This window comes from Xiphophorus couchianus, chromosome 14 (assembly GCF_001444195.1).
Source record: "Xiphophorus couchianus chromosome 14, X_couchianus-1.0, whole genome shotgun sequence".
In the NCBI taxonomy this organism is placed as follows: domain Eukaryota; kingdom Metazoa; phylum Chordata; class Actinopteri; order Cyprinodontiformes; family Poeciliidae; genus Xiphophorus; species Xiphophorus couchianus.
Genome location: NC_040241.1, coordinates 20,091,267 through 20,115,531, shown reverse-complemented (window position 1 = coordinate 20,115,531; position 24,265 = coordinate 20,091,267). Strand labels below are relative to the sequence as shown.

At 36.3% G+C, this 24,265-nt stretch overlaps 1 protein-coding gene across 1 annotated transcript in view; it reads right to left on the bottom strand.

The window, feature by feature from the left end:
* cyp26b1 (cytochrome P450, family 26, subfamily b, polypeptide 1) overlaps nt 1-5,093 on the bottom strand; it is a 37,712-nt gene extending 32,619 nt beyond the window's left edge. Inside the window, exon 1 of the mRNA XM_028038152.1 lies at nt 3,953-5,093. Coding sequence (XP_027893953.1) covers nt 3,953-4,156 — 204 coding nt within the window. The 5' untranslated portion in view covers nt 4,157-5,093. The remainder of the gene's footprint in view (nt 1-3,952) is intronic.
* Between the last annotated feature and the right edge of the window lie 19,172 nt (nt 5,094-24,265).

Here is a 24,265-nt window from a genome sequence, read left to right as displayed (position 1 = left end):
AATACCAGAACAACTAAAAGACATTTTGTCCAAATTAAAGATGGCGATATTAAAGTTTTATCACGATATTTTGTGCTATTATTGTGATAACGATAAAAGTGACAATAAGAACGATTTGCTACTTCTCTTCAGAAACATGGCCACTGTAATACTTTTTTCTGACACCAGTCACTAAATAGTCTGATTTGTATCATTAAACTGCAAACACTAACTACATTTAATCATATTTTCAAATCAATCAATATTTGTTGATACTTTCATTAAACAAACAGTAGAAAAATACAGTAAAACTAACAATACGGATATTTTGGGTTAAACATTATTAATTGAAATTCACAATAAATCAGAAATTTACAATAAATCAGAAATTTACAATAAATCAATTCTTTTCATGATAAGAAATGTATCACAATATGATAAAAACCCGCCTCTAGTCCTAATGCACTTGTATTATTTTCTTTTTATATATAATCGCAATAACCGTTGTATTGTTATCTGCTTTATAAACTAAACACACATTATTTTATTTTTCCAGGTTTATTAAATGCCAACAATGCCTGTTAGTAAAAGCCGCCGGATGCTTTGGGTCCCTGTTATAAATGAAATAAATTCAATTAAAAGAAAAATCTAGATGAATAGTTTGTGTTGCACCTTACATTTTCCATTTTTGAAAGGAAAAGTAGAAATTTCCGCCTAACATTGTTTGTAAATCTGGATCTGCATGCTAGCCAAACTTAGGCTAGTCTTGGACGCCCAGAATCATTCCGAGGGCCGAAAATGGCCCCCGGACCGCACTTTGTATTTGATGTAATCACATCTGGAGTGGTCTAAACAGTTGTTATTTCTTCTTGCTGTTTTGTGTGCATAAATCTGCCGGTGTAGGTAAGTGATTCTCTGCTCTGTGTGTGTCCTCCCTCAGTAGCTCTCCTAGCTTGGCACCGTCCATTCAGAAAGCTCCGGCTCCTAATGAGAGCAGACAGATCCTTGGCAGAACGACCGCGCCGCTATTTCTAACTGCAGATCGCTTTAAAATGGATCAGCCACAGAAATATGTAGCTGTGTGTGTGTCGGGGCAAAAATATATACACTGTACACACACGTTTAGACACTTAAGTGTTTATGTTGGAGTCCTGAATGAGGTGCCAGGGGACGCCAGGCGAGAGCGCGGCAGAACAAAAGAGGATGTGAGTTGAGAAAAGAAAATAATCTCGAACCGGTCGATTTGTATCGAGAGAAATTTAAAGCCCCTGCTGTTACCTCGGGACGCGCGGCTACAGAGCCGCCACTTGTTCATTGATGTAAACAAACACCCCGCTGTAATTCTTCATAGCGAGTTTCAGCTCAATGTTTTGCCGCCCGGTGCACAAATGAGCTATTTTGGTTCTCCGTTAACCCGCTAGCAGTGCTGGTTTTGGCTGAAAAGCTCAGCAGAAACCAAACAAATGCGGATAGAAAATAACTGCTGGGACATAAGAGTTCGCAAAGAGCAAGAACGGGACCAAAACATGGGAAATCCGGGGCTAAAATGACCCGGTTGGGTCAAAGAATATCACTAAACTCTAACGCAAAAATATGTAATTACTACTTTAAAAACTTGTATCTGCTGCCCCCATGTGGCCGAAATTAATAGTAGTAACAAAAAAACTCAATCATTGCTAAAATCAGACATTTATACATTTTATTCTTAAAAATACATTTGTAATCTTGAGAGAAGCACTTATTGTGAACTTAATGGGAGTCTAGCGCCCCCTGCAGGGAGAAACAGAGCGAACAACTTAACTTGTATAACTGTAGAAAGTATAAAAGCCTTTGTTTTAACAGCACAACCTTGAGACGAACTAGAATCACTGCACTTCCTGTTTTAAACAGTAGGTGTCAGTACTGAGTTACTACCACTTTGGCCCTTTTCAAATCTTTAAAGATTCTTCAGTTTTGTTCTCATTTTTTGGCTAATCTTGTTCATACTAATGTTTGTAAGCTGCTGCAGTCGAGTTCTACAATCTTACAAACAAAAAATCCACATTTTATACATTATATGTAGATTAAAAGCTGCTGAGTTATATTCACTTTTGAGTAATTCTTACTCTGGTTGTATTTCTGCTCTGACTTGGTTAATTGTTTCTACAGCAACACCTGCTGCCCAAGAAGGAAACTGCAGCAACTGTTGCATCTAAATTTTACGATTTACACCAGGATCCAATGTAGCAAAACTACCTTCTGGGACCAAATTTTAGTATTTTCCCAAAGCAAAATCAAAACTTTCAACAATAATTTACTCACAAAAACAACCATGTCCAGCAGTTGGACTCCCACAAATGAGCAAACAGACTTGAGTCCATCCACAGTCACAGTCTTTGTTTGTTTTGTCTAACGTTAACGACTAGAGCAGGTTTCTAACAACTCCAAACTCAAAGAACAGCTAAGCTGTTTAAGAAAACTTTATTTCAAGAACCTTTAACAAAGCTAATTGTTAAATTAGCTTTGGTCGGTTGTTTATATAAATGTTGCTGATTATTCACACAGGAAATGAAGGTTGGAGGCGGTGCGACACCAATTGTGTTCTTGTGTGAAACAAGTAGATATATTTTGCTTTTTTACACAATTTTACTTTTTTTTATTTTACATAATCTGTTCTCAGTTGCCGTTTCAAACCAGAGACATCGTCTCCTACCTGAATGAGTTGTTATCAGTTTCTGTGTAAATAACGACTGAAAGGTTCCCACAAACCACTTTTACATTTTTGATCTCAGAGTTTTAATACGTTTGGTTTCAGCCTCCAGCTCCATCTAATCTGGATTTATACTAAATAAAGACCCAAAGAAATTAATCGGCTGCAGGTGCTAATAATCTCACTTTACAAAATCCTGACCTTCCGCTGTTAGAGGAAAGCCTCTGAGCTTCACAACAACAACGCGCCACGGAACCGCTCTAAAAAAAAAAAACATTTTGAAACAGAATACACTCTTCCAACCATCTTTAGTTGAAAACAAAAATCGGTATTTTGCAGGAACTCAGGGCTGATCGGTGCATCTCTTATTTCACCTCAAGAAAAAAAAAGAAAGAAAAGTCTCCTGCAGAACCAGCGCCGCAGCCAACAATCTGGACTTTTCCACACTTTTCCAGCGCGTTTCGGAGACATTTGGACCTCATAAGCGCAGACACTCTCAGCCTCCTCCATCAGACTGACATACAAGCCCCCCTCTCCCTCCCGTCGCCGCTCCATAAACTTGGCCGTGGTCCTCGGCTGCATTCCGGGAACGCGTCTCCCCTCTCTCTCCCTCTCTCTCTCTTCACTCTCTTTCGGTGTCAGATGTTGCACCGACGGGAGCACCGCGAGTTCAAACCCCGCACGCTGCCGACGTGCCTCCGCGCGTCCCGGCGAACTTCGCTCATCATTATGTCTCCGACTGCTATTATTACAAATGCCCCCCTCCTCCTCCATCTCTCTTTCTGTTCGCTCTGATCGGCTTTGCGGCTGGAGGCAAAGGATGCTCCAGCTCTGTAAAGTTGGGATTTTGGAGGATGGAGCTGCAGAAACTCACCTTCTCCATTTAAACACATTCCTGCCCTTTGAATCTGATGCATCTTTTAACATGACTCCAGCTACAAACTTGACAAATTGGAGAAAACTCCAACAACAAAAATCCACTTTTTAAGTCAAACTTTGCAACTGATTATCGTTTATCAGCACGAGTCCAGCTACAAACTTCACAAACGGGCGGAATCTCCAACAAATATCAACCTTTTAGCCAAACTCGGGATAATTTCAAACTTTAAGAGTAGTTTGAACTTTTCTGACTCGGAAAAACTTAGGGGGGGGGGGAATCAGACTAACTCATCAGTAACTGGATAACTTCACTAATTCTGACCAAATGGAAAAGTGTAAAACGCAAAGTTCCCTCTGGCCGGGTCGGATAGTGAATGAAATGATCCCATCCGGGTCCAGGCTTACCTGCAGCAGCCAGTGGCAGGTCTCTCCGATGAAGGGGAAGCCCATGGAGCCTTTGGGCATTGGCAGCTTGCAGTTCTTGTCCCGGGTGGCCGTCCACCGGAGCTGCCAGAGCTGCTGGGAGACGGCGACCAGCAGCGCCATGGACACCAGGCAGGCGGCCAGCGTGGCCAGAGCCGAGATCAAGTCGAAGCTGTCGAACAGCATGATGAGGAGGATGACGAAGATGTTCAAAAAAAAAAAAGTCTGGGTCACAAGTTTTTGTTGATTATTTCCTTGTGCGTAAAAAGCGCAGCGCCGATTTACGCACTCCAAACGCTCCTGGCGCGGGTTGGTTTTCTTTTTTTTTTCTTTTTGCTTGGGAATGAATGAACTGCGGAGGTGTGATATGGATTATGTTCTCTTTTTCTGTTTGTTTTCTGGCGTCTCCAGAGCGCAAATCGCGGTTGGCTGAGTGGAGGAGACGCAGCAACAGGTGACGCTTTAATCTCAAACCTTCAGAGGAAAAAACAAAAATGAAATCACCGAAAGTCAGTTTGCTTTAATGATTTAAACATGTGGGGCTGGACGCGCACCTGGCTGGGGACGCTGCTGGTGTTTGAAAGTTCATTTTTGTGAGTTTCTGGGTTAAAAAATTGGAGGTACAAAAAAAAAAAAATTTTTTTTTTAATGTCTGGAAATTTGAGACAAATATTAATAATGATATTAAAAAACAAGTGGAAAAAGTGAAGCCAAGCCTGGAGCAAAGAAAAATGTAAACTTTTTTCTTTTTAAAACTGCTGGACTGGGATGGAAAAAGTTGCTTTAAATGCGGGGAAACTCTTCCAGGAACCGCGTGATTCAGATCCAAAACTCTCTTTTTGAAAAAAGAAAAATCTGTATATTTTAAAAAGTTTACGCGCCTCAGTGAGTTGCAGTTGGAGATGTTTAAGATCCTTGAAGCTGCAGTGACGCGCAGGAGATGCTCCGTCCTGCTGCTGCTCTCTGTCTGCCGTCCTCTCTCCTTTCTGCGCACCTTTCCGTCTCTCCGAGCGCGTCTCTCTCTCTCTGCTGGCTGCACACACAAGTCACCCTCAGTGCGTGAGTGTGTGTGCGCAAAGAGTGTGTGTGCGTCCAGCCAGAGGCACCAATGAGTGTTTATATAGTGTGGAGGCAACTGGAAGGCGAATAGGCGGCCAAGGGCTCCCGTCGCCCCCCTCCAGCCCCAGACTCCCCTCCCATCTTCCCTCCTCCACCTCTGCTCCACCTCTCTCAGCTCCCGGAGAACCCCCACCCCTCCCCTCAGAAACAGGAGGAGGAGGGGGGCGCTGTAAAGTGAGCAGCAAGCGGCGTAAGAGGAGAGGAGGAGAGGCTCGTGCTGGAGCTGGCGCAGCGCCAGCGGCTGAGGCGGGAGGAGAAGCTGGGCTCCGTGCGGGACGTGCGCTCTCCTCATCCTTCTTGTGCTCCACAGACGGTCACCTGCGGCCGAAAACACGCAGCGCAGACTGGCGCAGAAAGTGGGTTTGCGCTGCTAGAGGGGGCGCCACAAGTTGGTGTCCACTATATGCGACATATAGGGGCGAAACAAGTTGGTGTGCTAAATCAATTAATCACATGATCAATTAAAATGAACTCAATAATTTATTGTTTTCTTTTTCCTGCTGAAAACTGGATGACAAACGTCTTCAGTCTGGTGTTTTGGTCTCAGATCTGTTTTTGAAGCACAATTTGGTTTAAAGAAACTTTATTTCTGTTGTTTTGTTTATTTATTTTATATATTTAAAATGTCTTCCAGTTCTGGTGCTAAATGTTCAGTAGACATTAAAGTTTCTTAATATGAGAATGTGTTCATAAATTATTATGCCACTGTTACTAATATATTACTTTAAAAATGGTGTAAAACCAATATTATCGTTTATTTCAATCATTTCTGGGACAATTTATCATCCAGCAAAATTCATTATCATGACAGGCTACAGGGGGCGCCAAAACGATGGTGGAGTAACTATTTCTAATCGTCATTTTCTGTATTTGACAGATGTTTGTGCATCGAAAACCCCCGTTTATGATCTGACTGCATAAACCTAAGAAAGTATTTAGCTGCCTGGAGGCGCTACTTATTTTTCTTTTTGCCATGGAGTCGGTCTGAGTGAAACTTTCATCCTTCAGTAAGTCGCATCCAGTGAACATATTAGACTACGTGGTTTAATAAACAGCTCAATAGAGAATAAAGTGGAGCCGTTTATTACTCAGTAATCAGAGATAATTAAAAATAGACTTTAATTTAGTTCATTTAAAATAGATACAGCTTTATTATTCAGGTGGAACAGCAGCATCGGGTATAAAAAAGATCTTAGTGTTAGAAATAATACATTAAAAAAGAAAATTAACATCAAAAAGGCTTAATTTAGTTTATTTAAAACATATTCACTAGTCAATGATATATATGATATATGATATATATTTATAAAACTATTTGAAAAGAAGGTAGGCAAAACTATACATTTATTTATAAACTTTTGTCTTAGTTTAGAGTTAGCATAACTTAAACTCAATGTTTTGACCACTTTTGCATAAATTTCCACCGTGGGGGAACTGTGACAAACGGAGGGATTGACTGATGTAATTTGGCAACTGGAGTCTAGAGGGCCGCATAAAAAGCTTTGGTGGGCCGGATTTGGCCCCCGGGCCTCCAGTTTGACATGCGCGGTTTTAAAAAATACCTAATTATTACATTTAGTTATTTCCTTAAGGAAATGATTAAATAACTTGGGCTCAAAGCGCCACTCTAGCAAGAACCGCCAACGTCGACCCACACGGCTTTCCAGTGTCAAACTCGAGGTCCAAGGGCCAAATTCAGCCCGCCATAGCAAGTTATGTGGTCACAGAAATAGAACTTCAAGATAACAGTTGTATACTTAATTATTATTTTATCAGAATATTGAACATAAGTAATTATAGCCTGATAGCTACACATTAAGTTTAAGGAGTTAAAAGATGCCTCAGAGAAACTAATTAACCGAACTGTCAGGTTTTTGGACTGTTTGTAGGAGGAAGCTGGAGAACCCAGAGAGAACCCACATGTGCACAGGAGAACATGCAGGGAAAAAACAGGCTGGGATTCAAACCCAAAACTTTCTTAGCGCAAAGAAATGGTGCTAAAACTGCTCCAATGTGCAAAATCAAACAATTAAATCCAATGTTTTGCATCATTACCAATATATTTGGTGTTTATCTGCTATATTTCCACAACCAAATGGTTTGGATGCCTTAGAAAAAAAAATCCACCAATAATAAACTGAATATTAATCCATGACTCCTAATTGATACATTTTCACCTCAAATTTTCTAGAGAACATTACAATTTAAGGTGAGTGTTTTGGTAAGCTGTCTATGATCGTAACTTTATTAAAGGAATATGTTGGGACTTTGCTAAAATAAATAAATAAAAGTCTGTCCCAGTTGGGCCACTGGGAGTCTTGGGATGGCACACCAAAACCAAAACCAATAAAATAACTTCTACTTTTCTTTAAATATGCTGCAACAGTTAAATATAAAATTTAGATCAAAATTAAAGAAAAAATATGATTTTAAATTCACATTTCCAAATGTCAAGAATCAGTTGATATATATTGAAATAAAAACCGTAGCTGTTAATTTTTGACCTATAATACTTGAGCTACGTATCTTTTGAGGATAGCAACGTAAATAAATAACTAAATAGATAAATAACTAATTAACGTTTCTTGAATTTATGCAGAAAATATTTTGTGGTTATTATAAAAGTTCCAGAAAATGTATAGGATTTATAGGGGTGGGTGATGGGCCCCAGGTCCCCCCCACTTGGAGACACCACTGAACTTTGGTCAAATTGTTATTAATAAATTCTTATAATTAACACTTAAACACTGACAGTAGTTAGTTTTAAACACTTTGAACATCTCAGGTTGTTCTTTTCTTTCTCTTCTTCACTTCATCACATCTCAAATCTGTCTGAATGATTTATTCCTGCATTATTTCTGCTAAATAAAACGATTTTTAAATTTTTTTCCACAAAAAGCTTAATATATCACTAGAAACTTGAACCTGGGTGTTTTGTCTTCCTTTCTGTGAATCTGCTGGTGAAGCAGATCTCTGCATCTCTTTTTCCAACAGCCGCTCAGATGATTCGTTTTAAGATCATTTCTTATAACTTAACTTATAACTTGTGTAGAATTGTTTTTTCCCTGCTTTATTCTTCCTGCCTCATTTTTTCCTCCCCAGAAGAAAGGAAGAACCTCACCGGGGTTTCCTCCTTTTCCTCGTTTCATCAAGTCTTTTCTTCATTTCGGCGCTCAGTCAGCAGCTCAGCGCTGCCGCCTAGCGGACATTAAGCTCACTGCAGTCACTCTGAAGAGTTATTTTTATCTTATGGAGAGATTATTTAAAGTTTTCCATCAGCTTTATAATTTATTCTCATTCGTCTCTTTCAGCCTTCAAACAGCTTCTTCTGCATTTTGGTATCTTAATGAGATAAAATTCTCTTATTTCTGACGTCTGGTTTAAATAAATGAATGAAAGTAGGTCATAGACTCTGCTTTTATTGTGACAAGACACAACAAAGAGGAAGTACAACTTATGTCAGGGATCACAGAAATGTCTGGTATTGTGCAAAAGTCCAGGTTCTTCCTTTATTTACGTTTAATTTCCACCCAGACGCCATTATGTTTTAAATATATCGTTATCAGTAATTCCCTTTCTGTGGTTTTCTATTATATTTTATATAATACACACATTATGATACGTGATATAAAAGTATATATGATATATTTGTAAAACTGTGTCTATTAAAAGTATTCACCTCCTTGAATGTTTATCGCTTTTAAAAAGCCATAATGATCAACAAAATGTGGCTTTTTTGACAAGAAAACAATAAAAAGAAACATTTTAAAGTCAAAGTGAAAACTGATTTCTACAAAATAATGACAAATAAAACTCTGTCACCTAGACAATTACATAAATATTCATCCCTTTGATCAGGATATGGTAAATGTTTCTGAGTAAACTGTTATATTTCTGTCAGGATCAGGTGTGAACAGCCATTTTCTAGTCCTGCCAAGAGTTCACCATCAGATTAAGGTTTGGGCTTTGACTGGGCCACTCCAGAACTGTCTACAAATGCTGCAAAAACACAAAATCTTAACTTTTCCTCAAGATATGGAACTTGTTTAAGCCAATAATGCCTTAATATTGATTATAGCGAATCAATATTAAGGACTTATTGACTTAAAACAAGCTCCAATTGTTCACAGTGTCAGATTTTCTCAAAGTTTCCACAGCAGGGGTCCAAACTTTTTGCCCTTGAGGCCAAACTGGCAAATTTAAACTACTAATGGGCTACAAAATTAATTAAATTAGAAATGCAAAAATTAATTTATTGTAATTTTCTTGTACATTTTCATGAAATCCGTCTGTTATTAAAAATCTAAAACATAAAAATGGCTTTGTATTGTTGCATTAATTCAAGAAAAACAAATAATTTCTTATTTTTTGGGCTCATGAATTGTTTTCTATTTTGTGGGCAAATTATTTTTCTCTCTCTTGAACCAGGGGCCAAACAAAATCATTTCAAGGGCCACAAATGGCCCGCGGGCCACACTTTCACCACCCCAGATCTACTGTATTTGTAAAAATCAATGCACTAAATACGTTGTTTGCTTGTTTTAGTTTTATGAGTCTTTAAAACTCCATATTTGCCTTTTTTGAGTTAAATTTTATCTAAAGACACAAAGGACGTTCAGAGAAAGTTTAGGAAAAGAACCAAATCTTTTTAGCCATTTCTGTAAACGAGGTCAGACTTTCTTCTGGATTCTTGAGATTTTCCAAATACATTTAAAAAATAATTTTCTGCTTTCCTGCTCATCTTCCACCCATTTAACTATTAAAAGTAACGTGTTTATGTTTGTCAGACTTAAACTAATACTGATTCACATAAACAAAAGAATCTTAAAAACTCAAACATTAAACCAGAAGTTTGTAAACATCCTGGACAAGACGGCCAAGATCCAGTTTCAGATCTTTAGATATGGCTTGTCCTAATTTATTTTATTGACTCTAGAAAAATACGAAACACATCGGATGGACTGGAAATATGATTCCAACTCTTCTTTCGTCGACTTTACTTCTTTTTTAGTTTAATGTATAAAGAAATAAAGTGAAAAAGCAGGCAAAGTCCAAAGAAAACTGCAAACGACCATGAAAGCTTTTCACCAAGATCACAAAAAGATTAGGTTTAATGAGACAGTTAGCATTTTAAACGTGTTGACCTGATGAGTCGAACAGGTCAGCTGTTTTTAAATCCAGTTTACTTCATACAGATTTCTGTATGAAGTAAACTGGATTTAAAAAGTATTTATGATTCATAAATACTTATATTATGTCAACTGGAATCAATGCTATGACCAACGACACGCCTAGAAATCTGAGTCTCATCTGTTTTAACATCTGACTCAACATCTGTCATCTTTCTACAGAAGTTTAGCTCAAGTTTAAGTTTCAGTATTTAGTCACACCCGACATATTTAGTACGTTTTAAACCGACCAGGGTTTGTTTTTTTGGACTTCATGAGCCACCGTTGCTATGCTATTGCTAATATTGCATTTATTGATTGTAAGAAATCATCAGTTTTCTCTTTTCTTTTCTCTCTACTAATGAATAAAAACAACTTTAGCAAAAATAAATAAATATTGGATTTCAATAATTTAGCTTTCCTAGTTACAAAATAAATATATTTAAGGGATTCAACCCAAGAAAAAATACATGCAAACTTTGTGTTTTTAGTAAGTTTACATATGATGTACTGGGGCTGGACAATAACTCAATAAGATTATATGTCCTGATAGACACGTGATCAATATCTATAGATAATGTGTCTCATAGAATATTCAATATTCAGTATGAAGAATATTTACTGAACCCAGACCCAGAACCGCACAGCATTCTGGGAGATGTAGGCAGAGGAATGACTTTAGCAACTCAACCTCTCACAGATAGCTAAGCTGGGTTGGTGGAATCAACTCACTCACTAATTCTGCGGTTACCTAGCAACTCACTAATTCTGCGGTTACCTAGCAACAACCTGTTGAGTAATTGGCACAGCAGCAGTTTCAGGTTTCACCTCATAACTGCTAATGAATAAAAAACAACAGCGGATTGAAAACTGTGGATAAAACAGGAAAGGCCACGCCACCAGTTTTATAATATTTCAGATATTTAAATTAAAAAACTAATCAATAATTATTGATACCAACTGATATGAAATGTTTATATTGTGACATGTTTTTCAGCCATCTTGTCCAGTAATATGCTGCACCATCGAAAGTCACTCATTACAACACTGACGTAATTTAAAAACTAAAAATGCTTCAATAGGCTTCAATAAAAAGAAACTCCATCGCTCACTTTTTCCAGAATGTGTAAATATTTTAAGGTCTACAGTACTGTGTCAGTGTTTAAAAGAAATGAATATTAAAAATATATTTTACCTCCAGTTTGGTAGATCTGTCTTGAAAACAGAGTATAAGCATGTTTATTTGTTTGATCCACAATGTGGGGTTCCTCAAGGCGATGTTTTTGGGATGCTTCTTTTGTTGCTGTATAAAAGTGTACACCAATGGAAAGATCATTAATAAACTTCACTTTTATGCAGATGACATTCACCTGTACTGGTGCGATGTTATTTTTTTAAACAACGTGGTGGGGACATTTCTTTTCATACAACGCCTGAGTCTAAGGGAATAAACTGAAGAATTATGAGGAGTCAAACGCAGCTCTGATTCAAAGCTGATTCACGGCCTGCTGCCGGTTTGAGGATGAGATAATGGCAGCTGGTGCCAAACATCTGATTTAAACAGTTCCTGTAAAATCACACGACCAAACAAACCCTGCTCCTGCTCAGAGGTCGTGACCTGTAGCAGCCTGTTAACACGGTTATATGTGTAACTTAGATAATTACTGCTTTGTGTCGACATGTAAGCTACAGGCTTATCTTTACATTCCACATCTATGTCCATCTAAGCTTTTAACACCTGCAGCGCATTCGCTCCACTTGGTGGACTGACTGGAGGAGGTGTGCATGTGAAAGATGATGTGGCGCTGCTGCTGCTGCTGCTGAACACATTTTCAATTTCCTCTGACCCGGGAGCAACCTTTCACAGCCAGGGTGTTTAGTTTGGGCTTTAGAGGGCTTAGGGGGACACAGGAAGTGAACAGGGGGCACATCAACAGCGAGGAGGAAGTCGAATGAGGTACAACCCGGTTCGTTTCATCGCTTCAACATGATTCATTTAAATTTTTAGCATTTTTCATAAATATTTTTACATAAAGGGACAGTGAATGTATCTTTAATTATTTAATTTATTGTTTATTTAATATAATTTACATTTATTAACATTTTATTTAGCTTCATTCATTTTAATTTATTGAAGCCTTTGTGTTAAAATACCTTAGAGAAGGACTAACTATTATTTTATTATTATTAAATCTTTATTCATTTCATTCAATACAAATAAAAAAAAAAAATTTAATACAAAGAAAAAAATAAAATAATTTAAAAATGAAATGAAAGGTAGCAGAAAGAAGAAAATAATCTTATAATATCTGCCCCTTTTTCTCAACTATGGATCAAAACAACAAAAAACAAACAAAAAAAAAACTAAAATTTTTTTGATTTGTCTTATGTGACAAAAAAAAGAAAACAAAGGAAGAACAAAGAAACAAGGTCAATCATCAATCTCAACTGAACAATACTATACTTTGACTTTATACTATTTCATACTTCTTCAAAAAAACAATCTTTGACATTCTTTTAAACATGTGTAATGATTTAACATTTTTAACATCGTTTTGCAGGTCGTTCCACAGTTTGACTCCTTGTATCGAAGTACATCGTTCTTTCAAACAAGTTCTGAATTTAGGTTTCTTAAAAATCTGTGTCCCCTTAAGGTTATAACCACTCTCTCTCTTTTCAAAATTTTTTTGGATGTTTAAGGGTAATGTTTTTAGGTGTGCCTTATACATAACCAACAAAATATTATAATCAACTAAATCATTGAATTTCAAAAACCTCAAATTACAAAATAATGTATTTGCTGGATATTTACCATGTTTTCGAGCAATAACTCTTATTGCCCTTTTTTGCAAAACAAAAACGGATTTTGTACTAGTATAACATGCCTTTCCCCATACCTCAACACAATAAACCAAGTGTGGAACAATTAGTGCATTATACAACATAAATAGTGCATGATCATTCAGAAAATCCCGTACTTTATAAAGCACTGCAATTGATTTTGCTAGTTTTGTTCTTAAATAATTCAAATGGGATTTCCATGATAATTTCTCGTCAATTATCACACCCAAAAATTTCACCTCACTAACTCTACAAATCTCTACACCATCAACTTTAAATGGAGTGTTTACAGTTCTTTGTCTCCTTGTAAATAACATATAATTTGTTTTGTCCAAATTTAAAGATAATTTATTAAGTTTGAACCATTTATGTATTTGCATAAATTCTATTTTCATTTCTTTTAACATCCCTTTTATATCATTGCCCTGACAAAAAAAAGTGGTATCATCCGCGAATAGAATACATTTGAAAAACCCTGATACATTTACCAAATCATTTACATATAAGATGAACAACTTTGGTCCAAGTACTGAGCCCTGTGGAACTCCACATGTAATTTCACAAAATTCGGATCTAGTATCATGTACTTGTACAAACTGTTTTCTATTCTCCAGGTAGCTCGAAATCCACTGTAATGCCGGCCCTCTAATCCCATATTTAATAAGTTTTTTGAGTAAAATGCTATGGTCAATCGTGTCGAATGCTTTCTTTAGATCGACATAAATGTTGGCACTATATTGTTTTTGATCAATAGCATTTGTTATATGTTCTGTCAGTTCCATAAGGGCCATTGATGTCGAATTTTTGGCTCTAAATCCATATTGACTACTACTTAATATATTATTTTTATCTATAAATGTATCTAATCTATTTACAAATAGTTTCTCCAAAATTTTTGAGAACTGTGGCAACAACGATATCGGTCTGTAATTACTAAACATACATTTCTCACCATTTTTGTAAATGGGAATTACCTTTGCTATTTTCATGGCGTCTGGAAATTTTCCTGATGAGAATGACAAATTACAGATATAGGTGAATGGTTTAATTACATAAGACATAATTTCCTTTACAAATTTCATATCCATATTTACCCAATCCTTTGATTTTTTATTCGCCATTTTGTTTACGATACTTTCTTTCTCATCCGTTTCTCCAAGAAAGATGCTGTTTGGACAACTCCCAATTTTTTGGGTAACGTCGCTATCATCTTTTGGTATCTGAGCAGCAAGTCTTGGACCAACATTTACGTAATAATGATTGAATTCGTTTGCTATTTCATTCCGATCATAAATTTCAGTATTTTCTTTTAAAAAGTGTGTTGCAATACCAGATTTTATTGTATGCTTTGTAGAAACACTATGTATAACTGTCCATATTGCTTTTGTGTCACCGTTACTTTTTGTTAATAGGTCGGTATAATATTCTTTTTTATGTTTTCTTATAATCCATGTCAATTTATTTTTATATTTCTTATATCTATCCTCTGCTTCTTTCGTTTTTAACATCAAAAAGGATGAATACAAATTATTCTTTTTTTTACAAGCATTTCTCAACCCTTTTGTCATCCATGGCTTGTCAACAGCATCTTTCTTAACAAAATTAGTTGTCATACAATGTCTTTTATACAGAACTCCCAAAATATTCATAAACTCATCATATGCTCTGTGTACATCATCCACATATACATTAGTCCAATTTTGTTGACACAAATCATTTTTCAATTTATCCAAATTTTTTTTTGACATATTGAACACTTTTTTCAATACTAACTACTAGTTCAAATTCAATTAAAAAATACTTTACTGATCCCAGAGGGAAATTAAATGTTGTAACTCATTAATTTAAAGTTTTAAAAGATTAATAAAGTGACATCTGAGGGCAAATAATTTATTCTGATACTTTTCAGATTTTTGCTCATAGTAAAAAAAAAAGTGAAGTTTATGCAGGTTTTGGTTAGGGCTGGATGATATAAGCGTTTCACATCAGTCGATAATTATTAGTTAGATTTTTGTTTTAAATATCTGAAATATTGCCAAACCGGTGGCGTGACCTCTTCTGTTTCATTCACAGTTTTCAGTCCACTGCATTGTTTTTTATTCATTAGCAGTTTAGAGCCAAAACCTGAAACTGCTGCTGCGCCAGTTACTCAACAGGTTGTTCCCAGGTGACCAAAGAGTGAGAGAGTCAGTTGACCTAGAGTTTTGTTTTTTTGGTTGTTTTTATTTTTTAACTTTTCAAACTTCAGTTTTTACCATGACAACACCGGCTTTGTTTTGTTTTGAAAATAAATAAAGTCTTAAACAAACAACAACAAAAACATAAAGGATATAATTCAGTCTGATCTCCAAGATCTACATATTTTCTGAATGTTGAAAAGATATACCACACATGCAGTTTTACATAAAAATTTTACTCAAATGTTGCAGCAATGATTCCACGATATTTACTCTCCTGTTATGCTATGCAGACTCTCTGTTTGCACTGATGAAAATTTACTCACCTTTGAAAGCTCTAACATATGGCAGCCTAACGTCAAAAACTTTCAAATTTAAATTCAAATTTAATTTGAATTTTAAATTCAAATTTCAATCAAAAATACTTGATTGATCCCAAAGGAAAAATTAAACACTCCTTTCCAACTCCTCAGGAATTTGGCTTCAGTTGTGGTATTATTTCAGCTTTCCCAATGTTAATCAGCTGTTCCCTGTTGTAAACTACCCCGTTGCTATGGTTACGCACTATAACAAAGTATGAAAAAATCACGGTATCCAAAACAAGAAGGAACGGTTGTCCAAAAAGAAAAAAATATCCATGAAAAACAGAGATAAATAAACATTCTTTAGTTGTGCAAAAACTTAAAACAAGATTGTGATGTCATAGAAAACAATTCACTTTCCCCAAATAAAGAAAATTTGCTTTCGTTCCTCACATTTAGACTTTTACAACACATTTTTGAGCTGCCAAAATACATGGGGGAGATAAGAAAAACCACAAAGTTAGTGTTTTAAACAGTTGGATTTAATAGCTAAACTATTAAGTTCTGACTGAGTAAAATATAGATAATAAAAATGTAATGTAACCTCTATTAACAAAATTGTAGCTGCATGGCCCAGCAGGGCGGCTGGGTAAACTGTCAGGATGGAGAAGAGCAGCAAGAAAACAACAGGAAAGCCACCGTGACGAGGAAACAGCTGTTACAGATGTGGCTGATGGCTCATTTTTAACTGCAAGACGAAGGTTTTCAAAGTTGTTTTGGATCTTTTATGATTTCATCTGGTTACGATCTGCGTCCTGCGTTGTTCTCAACAACAGAAAAGTTTTAAAAAGCAGAATATCGAGCGCTGGTGGGTTCAGCTAACCAAAACGTTCACACGAGGTCAAGCAGCAGTCTGGTTTTTATTGTCACCATTAATTAAATTGATCTCTAAATTGATGTAATTTATGAAGTCCTTTTCATCTGTGGAAGGTGGAGGCCGAACTCGGGACACATTTCGGGGTTAAATTTGGTGAGAAGAGGAAAACAGTGTGTGGTGTGTGTCGTGTCCTCAGGGCTGCGGGTCAGTGACTAAATGTGGTTAAACAGCTCAAGATTTCATGCAGATTCCTTGAACTAATTAAGAACAAAGCTGCCCAGCTCTCTGCCAAATTTTCTGGATAGGGACTTGTGGGAAGACTTCCGAATGAAACAAGGATGTGGGTTTTTTATCTAATTCCTGAAGGTTACTGTGTGACAATTTAGCTGGTCCTCATCAGACTTTGTATGGTTTTATTTATGGAAGAGTCAGCATTACTTACATCTAAAACAGTTTGCTAGTGTAACTCTTTATTTTTACTATGAGCTGCATAATCTTCAACAGCTGCTCTGCTTCCTCGGTGTTTGTGGTTCAAACTGTAATCCTCATAACTTTGAGGTAAAATGATACTTTCACAGGATATTCGGCTAAACAACAGAAAAATGTAGAAACTGATCAAACTGCTTTTATTTCAAAACAAAATCAACAATCATCTATTCTGTCTAAAGACTCTGACCGTATGTTTCATAGTGCCATCTAAACAACATTGAAATTTATCTACAGAGTAACGCTAACGTTTAGACTAGCCATCACCTCCCTACAGAATCCTGCTTGATTCTCATCGGCCTCTCTTCTCCGGCTGGGATTTCTCCCATTGAGCTTGATTTCTAAAGAACGATAGCTTCGATTTTCTGCTGTTTTAGGTGGTGGAGGAAGTGAACAAAGATATTGCTGTTCAGTTTTAAGCAATAAAATGTTTATTTTCTTATTTTAAAAAATGTTATTAAATTATTTGTTTATTTGCATTTTTTCTGTATTTTTAATATTGTGTAAAATTTAACCATTTAAATAGTTAAATAAAAATCTGACAATTTTTCAAATCTGATTAATCGTCAGAATAATTGATTACTAAAATAAATGTTCGTTTCAGCTACAACAGAATTTTAGGGCCAGGCTAAAAAAATTATTTAAAAATACAATCCTGAGAATAAAGACTTTCAAGAATAAAATGGAAATTATATGTGAAAAATGTAGTATTTATGAGAATAAAGTCATAATATTACAACCTAATCTGGTGAAATTACAACTTTATTCTTGTGAAATTGACTTTGTTCTTGTAATAATATGACTTTCGTTTCATACTATTTTGACTTTAATCTCATACAACTTTATTCTTGTAATCTTATTTATTTATTTGTTCATATTAATCATATTAATAATTGTTCTCATTGTGTAATCTAAGGGTTTTTTAAATATCAGGGTAAGAAAGTGATTTAATTGCATTCAAACAACATCAATTAATCCTGTTCTATTCACTAATCAGAATAAATAAAGGGAAATGTGTATTTTTGAGAAGGTTGTGAAACCTTAAACCTTAACAGCTTATGTAAACTGTTTTAATATTACAGCTAAAAAACACCTGTTACTTCAATTTTAAATAATTTTCCCATTAATCATAAAACAACACGCCAATGAAACTAGAACTTCAATCAAACTGAGAGACCAATAAAGAAAACTTTATTTTCAAATTAATTTGTTTTTGCAGAGTTTTGAGCCAACTCATTCATATCAGTGCAGCAAATGTTTTCGGAAAACTTTTATTTTTTTGATTTAAGATAGGGACAACTTGATGCAGCCCAAAGCTAAATACTCATTATTTATGAGCAACCACTGGCTCCATCTGATTTCTGACTCATTTAACTATTTTCCCCTCATTTTGGACGGCGTGTGTCACTAAAAACTTCACAGCGAAGCATCATGTTACTGCTGGAACGAAGGATGGTTCAGATTAGGAAAACATCTTTTTGGTAGACGGACTTAATCCCGACTGTCACACGTCTGATGACGCAGCAAAACAGAGGGATTAAAGCAGCGCCTGACAAATAAGGCCTCACACGGAAAAGGAGCCGAGGGAGAAGGGAAGTAAAGGAGACAAAGAGCGAATCAATTTTTCACTGACAAAATAAATGATGGGCGACAAAAACGAATGTGGAGGAAACTGTGACGCCATGGACGAGACAGAAACACACCAGGCGTCTTTAACGTTAATCATATGAAAAACAAGACAAAAATGAGGCTAAATAAGTAAAAGTTTTGTCTGTTTTCCTTTAAAAGCATAATTTTTTCCACTTAAACGTTATATTTTCTGTATTTTTTCACTTTTGTGCCACTTTTATTTAAAAACCCAAAAATGTTACTCAAGTCTAATCAGGTACTGAGAAACTGATCAAATTAATCATTTAATATTTAAAAATGACATCACAAGATGAACCAAAATATTAAGTTAAATGGAAATTTTTGATAAAGATCAAAATGATAATAATTCATATGAGAAACAAAACATAACAAAATAGGGCAAAAGAAAATGTTTCCAAATCAGTTTATTTCAATAAAAAACTTAAGAAACTTTAAACAAAAACTGCAGGTGTGTTTCTGTGTCTGGTGAGTTTTTGGTTAAAACATGTTTGCTTTTAATTCAGTGGGTAGAAAATCTAGAAATTTTACTCAAGTAAAAGTAGAAATACTTTATAATAAAATTATTCAAGTAAAAGTAAAAAGTACAGCATAGTAAAAATACTTCTAAAAGTCAATTTTCCCCAAACAATTTACTCAAGTAAATGTAATTGAGTAAATGTAACTAGTTACTTTCCAACTCTGCTTCCGTGGTGTTTTATTTTATTCATTAATTATACCTAAATATTTATAATATTTCATATCATTGATAATTTGTCCTTATCAATCCAAACAAAAATCCCCAAAGTTTAAGACTTTGAATGAAAGACAATATTTTTAAGAGTAAAAAACAAAACATCATATAAAACATCTGGATAACATTTTAAAACTTTATACATTTAAAATGTTTTGCTTTAAACTCAACACCGTTTTGCTGACAGCCACAATAATTAAAACTAACAACAGAGTAAGGCATTGAAATGCTTTTTTTTTCTTTTTCTTACTGAAATAAAAACTATATTTTTGTAAAATAAACAAACACATTATTTTATTAGGTTATATGTCTGGGAACATTTTTTGCATCCCAGCTGACAGAAACTGACTCAATAAAAATTATTTACAGCCACAGAGAGAAGACTCCGACTAGCTAACAGTTAGCTGCTAACATTAGCAACATCTACAGCTTCCTATTCTCAGTAAACAAAACAGAAAACATACTTTTTGAAGTTTTTCAAAATTCTGAACTACATTTCTAGCTAAAATATTATAAATATAAATTATGTTTGGGGGCATTTTTTGCTTCCTAGATGTCAGAGACTGAAGAAACTGAGCCACTGAGCGAATAGTGCGATTAGCTAACAGTTAGCCGCTAACAATGCTAACGTTCGCATCCAGTTGGAGCTTCCTGTCTCCACAAAAATAAATGACCTTGTGTATTTAAGAATGCTGGACTGCGTTTGATCCTCTCTAGTTCAAATATGATCATATATATTCTACCTATATGCTGAACAAATAACTAAACAAAACAACTTTGGATGCATGAAACATTTTTTGTAATATTATTAAACATACAGTGCTGTCCCAGTGTCAAAAATTCTTAAAGAAACATCTGTTGTACAAGAGGTGTAGAAAAGACAGTTTTTAGTTCAGCATGTTCGTTTTTGTCTATATTTACTTTTGGTCTTATTTTGTGACTTTGCGGATTTTGGGGGCTTGTTTTAAATTACAAACAACTGCAGGAGCTCTACTTGATCATCGTCCCAATCAGGTGGCAAACCTGCTGCTAATCAGTGACATATCGTTTAAAAAATCCCAGTTTTCGAGGCGTCCGCTCTCCCGCTGACGTTCACACAGCCCGGTGCCGACGAGACGAAACGCACATCACAAAGCTATTAGTCTGCGCTGCAGGAGAGAGACAGGAGGGGGGCTGCAGCGTAAGTGTGTCTGTTTGTCAAACAACGCGTTTCTCACAACCATCATGAGTTACACATGTACTGCGCTCCTCTGCACAGAGACACACTGTTGTTAATCAGGGCTTTATAGCTAACACATGTAGCACCAGTTGGCCATGATGACATACAGCCTCTGGCTTAAAAACGTGGTTCATTAGGTCAGGGTGTGTGTGTGTGTGTGTGTGTGTGTGTTCACACCGTTCATGCTAAAGTGTTTGTGTTTATCTGAATGAATCATTTGTGAGCACTGAGGATATAATAGTGTTTGTATGTAACTTTACCATGATTACCTTTGTAAGTAGAGAAACGAACCGGGTTACTAATCTGCGTGAGCGTTTGTTTTTCCCCGCATGTTGTAAGTCATCACCACGTCCGTCTCTTTTTTTATCGTTTATTTCCTGAGTCTCGTCATCAGTGGTGGGAAAAGTTCAAGTTCAGAGCTTTAGAGCTGTTGTTCTGACTAAGACAAGATGCTATTCTAGTATAAACTGGGATTAATCTGACTTGTTTTTTTTTTAAAGCGATGTTTACAGCAAAAATTCAAATCAGTTTTATTGTGAAAATCCAACCTCCACGGAGCCGTAGATCAGAAATTGTCTGAATGGTTTTGGTTTGCAGCCAGATGAGACGTTTGAGGTGGAGAATGGGAATAAATCTGTCTGGGGTTTTACTCTAGCATAGATCTGAAGCTACCATGACAACAAGCAGTTGTTATGCTGTCCAAAGTGCGGCGCGGGGGCCGTTTGTGGCACCTGAACTGATTTTCCTTTTGTGGCCCCTACAACAGAAATCAAATAGGGTTCATATCATTGTTTTAATGGAAAATGTTACAAAGTATTTATCCTTTAATAACAGTATATATTTTTTGCTTTTTTTAAATGTTGGTTCTACATTAATTTACAGATTATTTTGCCACAGAATAATTATTTAATTTACCTAAAATGTTACATGTGTTTATTGTTTATCAGGTTAAAAAAAATGCACACAGTATTTCAGACTTTTTTATTTTACAAAAATACTAGTGACTCATATTTTTATGATTTTATTCTCATAATATTGTGATTTTATTGTGTTTTGACATTATTCTCATATTATTTGGACCTTTTCTTTTTATTTTCTAACTTTATTTTGTACAATTTCAAATATATCCCAGTATTATTTCTACTTCATTCTGATGTTATTTTGAATTCATTCTCATAATTAAATGTTTTGATTTTCTTAGCGCGGCCCTGGTTGAAATTTTTAACTTTATGAAAACAAAAAGCAAGAGAAAATAATTAAAATCACCTTTAAAACAACTGGAAAATAAAAATACCTGCAAGTTTTATCCTTTACATTCTGCACAAGTCAAAGACTTTGAACTTTTAAAATGTCCCATTAAATCCTAATGCCGGGAACTTTTAAAGTTACAAGACAATAACTGCAGAGGAATTCACCCACTGAGACATAATGGGTTTTACATTCAACGCTCCGCTGAGATATTTCTAAACACAGCTGCTCTACGAACAGAAACGAGCATCGGCGCCGGTTCACCGCTAAAACAACCAGCAAAATAACGACAGAAAAAGAAAAGAAATTCATTGTGTACACCATCGCTGCTCATTTCCCAGAAGTCATAGCAGTGATCTGTTAGTCAGTTTCCCTGCTGGACGTCTCGTACGTACACACACATTCACAAAAAAAAATTCCCAGAGGTCTGCGTTGAATCAGATCAGAAAACGGGAATTACAGCAACGCCAGCCGACACTTTAATGTTTTTTCTGCTCACCGTGGAGAACTGTGACATAACGCATTCCTCAACCTTAATCCTAAACCAAATCCCGACCGCACAGTCCAGCCAAAACGGTCCAAAAAAATGTCCTCAAAGACGGACTAACGAGCAAAACGTCGCTAAAACGCGGAGAGATCGGACTCAAACGTGGTCCAAATAAAGAAAAAAAGGAACGAACAGCTGGCAGAGCTTCACACAGAAATAAACGCACAGTAGTCGTCTTTGCTTTACGAATAAAAAAAGCAACAAATTTCTGGTCAGGCCGCAGATCTTTTGGGGGGAGTATTAGTAAAACACATTTTGGATGAAAAGTGAAAGAGATGAACAGAAAAGTCCAGATGATTGGAACCACAGGCATCCAGAGGGGAACAGACGGATAAATTATCCAGTCAAACATGATACGCATGGGACGCGTCCAGCTTTAGATCAACTTATTTAATAAATATTTTCTGGTGGGTTTGTTTACTGGTTAGCCACAATCCAAGTTGGAGAGAAAAGCGCCTCTCAGTAGCTCAGGATGTAATCTTAATTTACTGTAAACTGCTGGAATAAGTGCTGACCCAGATCATGTCCATTAGGTCAACATATCCAGAATGGTGATTTTGAAGACATGTTTTTATTTTGTTTATTTTGGAGACATGTTCTTAAGAAAAGTTGTGCTAATTTGTTTGAGTTTTAAGTGGAGTTCTTCTTTGTGTTGGTTTATAACAAAAAGGCTTCAGAAAAAGTACAGGGAAGGAAACTCAAGCAAAGAGGTGAGTTTGTGTTTATTTAACCTTTGACCCCCTGAGGCTCATCAGTAACCAGGAGACTGGGAAAGTGTGTGTGCTGTCTCATCTGTCTTCATTAGACTACTGTGTGTGTTATTAAGCGTTTTGTTCTGGAACCCACCTTTCTACCAAAGGTTCACCAAGTCGGGTCTCCTCCTCTGGTGCTGCTGGTCGCACCGAAAGAACATGGCCGCCCTTAAAGAAACAAACACAAAACATTTATTTACTTTAATTAATCTGCGCAACAATCTCAGGCAAAATAATCTGCCTGAGATTATTTTGCCTGGATTTGAACTGGCCCGGTTCAAATCCAGCTGCATTTGCTTCAGTCCCAGTCAGGCTCATGTCCCGTCCCAGGAGATCACTGGGATCCAAACTTCAGAAACTATTAGACTTTATAAACAGTTTAGAAATCAACCAGAATCCAAACGGAGATCAACTGGAAACAAACTGGTAACCAGTCAGACACCAACTGGAAACCAACTGGTAACCCACTGGTAACCAGTCAGACACCAACTGGAAACCAACTGGAAACCCACTGGTAACCAGTCAGACACCAACTGGAAACCAACTGGAAACCCACTGGTAACCAGTCAGACACCAACTGGTAACCCACTGGTAACCAATAAAACACCAACTGGTAACCCACTGGTAACCAATAAAACACCAACTGGTAACCCACTGGTAACCAGTCAGAAACCATCCAGTTTGACTGCTGATCCAAATATATTCAGTTTATTGCTGATTTCATCTGAAACATCAGCAACATCCTTAGAAACAAGACAATTTTCATCCATCCATCAGTTTTTGCCTCAAACCTCCTGAGATCAACCTGATCTAGTTGTTGTACATCTATCCACCTGCTCCTCTCTGTTTGAATGAAGCAAAGATAACAGCCTGATATCTGATTGTTTCAGCCTCTCAGCCCGACGGTATGCAAAGGAGAATCAAACCAGGAAATGATGGAGATGCTTTGAGTTTTGTTGACATGAACTGGTGCAGGATGAGCTGGATGCAGAACAAAGCTTATCTTCTGTTTTGGTACAAAGCTTTGATGTGAAACACCTGAAGTAAAACAGCAGCAAACACCAGGTAACAAACGCTCAGGTCACAGGACACCAAGATTAAACTTCATCAACAACTTTCAAAACACAATATGGAGCCAAACACCTCTACAAATCACCTGTTCAGAAACCAACTGAACTC